Source organism: Nannospalax galili, unplaced genomic scaffold, assembly GCF_000622305.1.
Source record: "Nannospalax galili isolate Female #2095 unplaced genomic scaffold, S.galili_v1.0 scaffold100, whole genome shotgun sequence".
NCBI classification, from domain to species: Eukaryota; Metazoa; Chordata; class Mammalia; order Rodentia; family Spalacidae; genus Nannospalax; species Nannospalax galili.
This window is the reverse complement of record NW_008352891.1, coordinates 4,193,245-4,200,517: the sequence shown is the minus strand read 5'-3', so window position 1 is coordinate 4,200,517 and position 7,273 is coordinate 4,193,245. Positions and strand designations below refer to the sequence as shown.

The window sequence follows — 7,273 nt, the reverse complement described above, 5'->3', positions numbered from 1 at the left end:
CCACCAATCCAGCCAACCTGAGTTCAATCCCTTGGGACCCACATGGGGAAGGAGAGAACTAACTCCTCCAAGTTTTCTTCTGACTTCCACACACATGAATCAATGCAAACTTATACTACCCCACATGGAGTTCAAAAAAGACCAAAATAAAGTAAATAAATAAATAAATAAATGAAGAAAGAAAGAAAGAAAGAAAGAAAGAAAGAAAGAAAGAAAGAAAGAAAGAAAGAAAAATTGTCAAGGCAGTGGGAATCAGGAACACTCATGGGGGAGGGTGCTAGGAACGGCATAGAAAGATGCAGTCTATAATATCAAGATATTTTTAGAATTTCAAACTTTATACTTCAGTTCTGAATAGTACCTCTTACTTGAGTTCTCATCTACATGTACATTTAAAAATGAAACATATTAGCCATGTGAAGTGAAACTATAAAGCCCAAAACTCACTCAGGATTAACTTACTTCTCATGGATACATACTGCACATTTTCTTCTAAATTAATCCTTATTTTGGATGGCTAGAAAAGAGAAAATACAGACATTAACTCAAATTTTTTTAAAAACGTTTTTTTTAAATTTACTATTTTGTTTGTTTGTTTGAAGACATGTTCTTACTATAGCCCCAGTTGGCCTGGAACTTACTACGTAGACCAGGCTGGCCTCAATCTCACTGAGATCTGCTTGCTTCTGCCTCCCAGAAATGCTGGTATTAAAGGCATAAGCCATAACTCCAGGACAAACTTACTTGTTTTAAAAGATGTTACTTATTTTTATTTTATAAATAAATGCTTTGCCTGCATCTATGTAAGTGTGCCCATATCATGCAGTACTGTCAGAGGTCAGAAGAAATCAGATCTCCTGAAAATGGAGTTTCAAATGGTTGTTAGGTGCCATGTGGGTGCTGGGAACCAAAGCTGGGTCCTCTGAAAGTGCTCTTAACTGCTGAGCCAACTCTCTAGCCACATAAGTTTTTAAATAAAACCTTTTTTCTTTTCATCCTGAGGTGATGGGAGTGAAAGAAAAGGAGTGTTCCCAAACTGTGCCCAGTGGAACTACAATCCTGTCTAACCTGTGTGTGCACAGCCTCGGGCTTCTCATACGTACATACTTCTCTGAGTGTGTGGTAATAGAGAAATAGAGAAGAGTGGCAGAAGATGAGAATAACCGTATGGGAGATGATTCCTGAACAGACTGACATTCATATACTAACTGTGTCAGGTACTGAGATAAAAAGAAATGGACTGAAGGTTAAACTACCGTCCTAAACCCTGAGACACCCTGAGACACTTAGAAGAGGTGGAAGACGAATCCATACCAGCAAAGGTTCACCCCTGGCTATTTAATTGGCTCTAAAAAATTTGCTTACAAACTTTCAGTCCGCTATGTACTCCCATTAATAAAAACAGCAGCTTTTTTAAAATAATGGAGAACAGTACATGCTGTGGATAGAGAAATAAAAATATTGCTATTACAGTGGCTGTGGTCAGTCTGGCCATTCTTATAGCTTAGAGGCTATAAGTATGCATAAATTGGAGTAACAATCTGCAGTAAATTTAGACAGCATTTTTGTAAAAAGGGAACAAGATCTTAGATGGAAACTGTAAATAGAAACCCCTATTAATTTCCTGCTTGGAACAGTGTCAAGTGTCAAGCTGCTACCAGCCTCCTGACAGCCTACAACAGCCTGAGACCACAGCTGAGACTACACTGTAATAAAGCAAACCTGGGGCAGGGCATTCCACAAGCATTTCAAGCACAGAATCCACAGGAGCACTGGGAAAGCACCCACAGAAGTCGGTCACAGTGTTGGAAGGAGAAGACACTTTGCCCTAATAAAGCTGTGAGATGGCTCAGTGGGTACAGATGCTTGCTGTTGAGCTTGATGACCTGAGTTTGATCCCCAAAACCTACATGGTGGAAGGAGAGAGCTCACTCCTTCAAAATGTCCTCTGAGCTCTGCACACATACAGACAAGTAATAATGAGAAATAAAAATAAAGCTACAGGAAGGAATGAAAAGAGGCTCCACTCCCTGCATAAGAACACACTACAACCCACTGGAAGGGCCATGTGGGAATGACCCAGTTTTGTAGCCAGAAGGATGATCATCTACACCACGGTCATGCTGACTAGTCTAGACTTATGTTCTAACCAGTGGAGAACCACCAAAGATTTCTGAACAAGACCATGATACAATCAAGTTCATTATTTAGAAATACAGCATATATAGGGCAGCAAGCTGGCTAAGGACTGGGGATAGGGAAGTGGAGGCCAGATGAGCTCTAAGAAGCTGTTTACATCAGTGTTGAAGATCCCCTACAGATGAGTCCTGTCATCTATGACAAGATGACACTCTCTGGTAGCAAGTTAACTTTGATGGTATCCCGCTGGCAAGCAGTCTAGGACTGAAAGGAACTTGTGGACCTGCTGGGCATGCCATCTGAGGCTGGAATGCCTCTCCTACAGGCAGGGCAACATCAGCAACCCAAAAACACATCCAACAGTGGAGCTCTGAAGCAATCCTACAAAAGTACACTGACAAGTGTCAGGGCTATTTTTACATGTAACCTTTCTAATACAGTATGAAACAAGAGCTAGCTGTTGCAGCATGGCTTCCCCATCTATCTATCTGTCTGTCTGTCCATCCATTTATGGTGTGGGTGTGTTTCTGTGTCTGTGTGCCATGGTCCATGTGTGGAGGTCAGAGGACAATTTTGTGGAGTCAGTACTCTCCTTCTGCCATGTGGGTCCTGGAGATTGAACTCAGGTCACCACATTAGGTTGCCATAACCTACTGAGCTATCTTGATGGCCTACAAGGCTCTTTTTTGGAGAAAGGGTTTCATGTAGCCCAGGCTGGCCTCAAACTTGGTATGTTCCTGAGGATGACTTGGAACTTCTATCCTTCTGCTTCCAACTCCTGAGCCCTAGGATAACAAGTATGTACCACTATGCCTGGCTTATTTGGTGGTGGGGACTGAACTCAGGGTGCCTGTGGCAGAAGCTTCCATTCATAGAGTAGTAGACCCAAGCCCTGTATACAGACCACCTCATCATTGGCTTCCCACTTGCTTCAGAGGGCACCTCTTCTGCTCTTTACAGGTTGGTACAAGGACAATACCCTGACTAGGCACGAGGACATAAGAAAAGATGGTTTCCATTCGCTCATGCTCTGCAATAAACAGATCCATTACACACTGGCTAGATGGACATAGAAAATAGACTGAGCCCATCATCCACTGTCTTCCCTTTGAGTATGAAATCCCTACCTCCCTCTCTTTTTGAGACAAGATTCTTGTTATGAAGTCCAGGCTAGCCTAGAACTCCCTACGTAGCTCAGGTTGGCCTTAAAGTTGCCATCCTCCTGCTTCAGCCTCCGAAGTGCTGGGATCACACATGTGTGCACCATACCTGGCTGACATTCTCTCTCAGTGGAGCCACAAACTCATCCTACTGTCACATGAATGCAGGGGCAGAAACCTCCCAACTGGCTACCACTAAGAAGAGGTCAGGGCCCTCCCAGAACACACAACTCTTTACAAACCAACAGCCCTGGTAAGCGACTCGCACATTTGACATTCTCCGAACTACTGCACTATTGTTCCAACTTCACATCTAGAGACCCAGACTTCCAAATCTGGAATCTCAAAGGGGGGCACTGCCATCCCTTGACACTATCCCTTATGACTGTAGCTTGAAGTGACCCCAGAATTCTCCCTTTTTGAAGAGGTGGGGACAGGAGCTCACTGTACAGTCCACGTTGGCTTGGAACTTGCTATGTGGTCCAAGAGGGCCTTCTGCCTCTGCCTTCCTAGCACTGGCATTATAGAAATGGACCACCGTACCTGGCTGGGAGCTTTAAAGGTGGAGAGAAAAAAAAATAAAAGGTGACCTTTAACCAGTCTGCTTCCAAACTGGTTAAAATTTTCTTTATACAGATACCTCTCTGTATCAACTCCCTATTTGGGGGAGCAAACTCTTTTAGAGGCTCTCTGCAAAACAGATCTTTCTTTTTTTAAAATTTCTTTCAAAATTTATTTTTATTTTATGTGTATGAATTTTGTCTGCATGTATGTAAGCACACGTGTCAGGCAAAGCCTCCAGAGGCCAGAAGAGGGTGTCAGAGTCCCTAGAACTGGAGCTATGGATGGTTGTTAGCCACCATGTGGGTGCTGGGAATCAAACCTGGGTCCTCTGGAAGAGCATCCAGTGCTCTTAATTCCTGAGCCATCTCTCCAGCCCCAGTAAAAGAGATCTTTCTTGAGGGTGACCGCATTCATGTCACCCATTCAGATATGCCTAGTTTTTCATGCTCACCTCCATTCAGTACTGTTCTCCCTATTCCAAATCCTAGATCAGGTTTAAGCCATTTCTCTGGGTAACACTCAGGAAGATACATAACTAGTCTTTGTACAACGGCTTATTAAATCCTTCCATTCATTAGTCAAAAAGCTACAGATATGTTCAAATCATTATTTTGCAAGAAAATAACACATTTAAACATTTACAGAGTACCTACTTCATTAACTTTTTGCTTTATCTTTTTGTGAATGGTGGTGTAAACACAGGACATAAGAATGAAATAGTTTTCTACACTCAAGAGACCTGCAGAGGATGGGAGAAAGTAAGCACAGAGTGCTTTGGGGCATACAGAGGGTGACTAACTCAAGTCTTGAGGTTGGAGAAAGTCCTCTGAGAAGTGATCAATAAATCTAAGACCCAAAACATCACAGATAATATGGAAACGTATGTATGGGGCTCAACCTGGGGCGGGGTGGCGGGGGAGATAACCCAGGCTAAGGACAGAGTATGGAGCTGTGCAAACAGTTTAGGAAAGATAAACGCAGGGGGCAGATTGTGCTAAAAGGTTTCTATTTTACCCTGAGAGCTCTAGGGAACCACAACAAACTCTTTTGGCCAAAGATCATCAGCTATGAGGGCAGCACATAAAGGAAGTGAGGGACATATTTTGAAACCATGACACAGTGGCTGGAACTACCGGAGTGGATAAGAATATCTAAGACTTCAGAGTATAGTGTGAGCATTAGAACTGCTATCAAATTCTCAAGACAAAACCACCAATAGTATATAGAGGCTTCAAATAGGGTACAGGCCACAGTGAGTGACTTCATGAACAAAATGTAGAGAAGACAGATGAACCCTGGAGATCACCAACATGTCTGAAAGAGAGTGCTAGAAAAGTACCCAGCGTGTGGGGGTCAAAGACACAATGGAGAGTTCCTAGCCATAACTGAGCATTAGTTCTGTCAAGACTACAGAAGATGTAAAACAGATACTAGAACTGACAAAACTGTTGGTGACCTCGATTGTCAGAGTCTTACAAAGAGTTAGTATTTAATCCCTGGCAGATTGCTGGGTGGTAGTGGGAGGAGATCAAAGTGTACACTGACAGAAATCACTTTTTTTAAAAAAAGGAGCAGGAATTAAGGAAAGGGCCAGATGCTGGATGTACCTCAGGAAACACTATTATCATCATCGACAGTCATTCAGAGGTTCCTCCTGGCTTCCCTATTTATTACCTAAGCACAGGCAAGTCACATCTCCAAATCCATCCTGACAACTGTATGACAAGAATAACAACTTCAAGGCTGGTGTGAGAAGTTATGTGAGCGATGCTCATAGACTATTCAGCATGGAGACTGGGCAGAACGACATGGTTATTTAGTGTTATTACTCCTCACCAGAAGAAACCAACAGAGAAGAGAAACATAAGAAGGGCCCTGGAAACAATGGGAAGCAGCACATAGAGCCTAGACTCAAATACAGGGAACTGTCCTGTGCAGAAGGTCGCTCACTCTCCCTTTCATTTTCCCTGTCAAATGGCCCAGATGAGGGTCCGGTGAGATATCAGCGGGTTAATGAACCTGCTGCCACGCCTTACAAATTCGACCTGAGCTCACTCAGACCTACTCCGTGGAAGAAAGAACAGACTCCAGCAAGTTGTCCTCCGATCTCTACATGTCACCTACACACCCACACATACACACAAAATAAATGGCTGTAACAAAGCATGCTCAAAAGCAACACAGATGACAGTTTAAGGACGGGGAGCTACTGGGAGGGAAATGTGAGTCGTGAGCAAGATCTGAACCTGTTGCAGTTCAGTGGGGCTGAGAGGTGGAAGGCGCTAACAGGATGCAGGGGGCTCGGTCGAGGCCCGGGGCTCTGCAGTGCACAGAGGAGCATCTTCCCCGCGGACACTGGGAAGAACGGCAGGTGCCGCGGGAAGGCGGGAAGGCAGGAGCGCCCGTCGCAGCACGTGACCGCCCCCGGGGCCGGGGGAGAACGGTCGTCTGGAGGCGGCAGTCACGGTCCGCAGCCCCTCCCTCCGCCCCTTGTCCCGCGCTCACCAGCAGGCTCTCCACATTAATGGGGTCCCGGCAGCGGCGGCGGACCGTCTCCTGCGCCGGGTCGACCAGCAGGTTGGGCAGCTTCCGCGCCGGCCGCTGCTGACTCATGCTGCCGCGCGCCCCTCGCGCCCCTCGCGTCCTCCCGCCTTCTCCTGCCCGATCGGCTCCCCCGGCCCGGCGGCCCTGTCCGGCTACGCCGCCCCGCCCCCCGCCACCGCCCGCCTCCTACCGTCCTACCGCCACACCGCCCCAGCCACCCCACCGCCCGGTCCTCCCTCCTCAGGAGCTAAGGGGAACAGGGTGATCCGTAGTGGCGCTCAGGACCCCGGGCCCGCCATCTTTCCGCAAGCGCCGTGCGCCGCCCCTCTGCGCATGCGCACCGCCCGCTGCCTTGCGCTCCCGCGCATACTGTTCCTCGCCTTTAGCCGGCGCTAGGGTATCCCGGAGGTTGGATCTTCGGAGAGGATGGCGAGGGGAAAGAAAGAGAAGGAGCAGAAATTCCGAGGAAGGGAGTCGGCGAGGGGGAAAGGCAGCCGGCACCTCGGAATTCCTACTGTTGTAGACTGCAAGTTCGAAGCGCTCAAAGATGATGGTTGATGGACTCTTGGGCTCCCTACCACGCACCTAATGATGCTTATGCATGCTGATAAACCATCCTGGAGAGGAGCCTGATGGCACAAGCCTCTAATCCCAGCTCTACGGAGGACCAGGCAAGAAGATCATGAGCTCAAGTCAGAGGCTAGCTTTAAGATTTTGTTTCAAAATGCCAAACCAAAGCAACCATTGTGGGATTCTTTTTCTTAATTTGCTGAAGCTAGTTTTTGTTGTGTTTTGTTGATGTTTTTTGAGACAGGGTCTCCCTGTAGCCCCCAGCTAACTTGGAACTCGCTATGTAGACCAGGCTG

General features: G+C 46.4%; 1 protein-coding gene across 2 annotated transcripts in view; it reads right to left on the bottom strand.

Moving 5' to 3' along the window:
- E2f6 (E2F transcription factor 6) overlaps window positions 1-6,589 on the bottom strand; it is a 19,054-nt gene extending 12,465 nt beyond the window's left edge. Inside the window, exons 1-2 of one of the 2 annotated variants that reach the window (XM_029554587.1) lie at window positions 6,369-6,589; window positions 463-517 (exon numbers count right to left, since the gene is read on the bottom strand). In XM_029554587.1, the coding sequence (XP_029410447.1) occupies window positions 463-517; window positions 6,369-6,476 (163 nt within the window). In that variant the 5' untranslated portion in view covers window positions 6,477-6,589. The remainder of the gene's footprint in view (window positions 1-462; window positions 518-6,368) is intronic. The other variant, XM_008850104.3, reaches the window with a different exon arrangement.
- Between the last annotated feature and the right edge of the window lie 684 nt (window positions 6,590-7,273).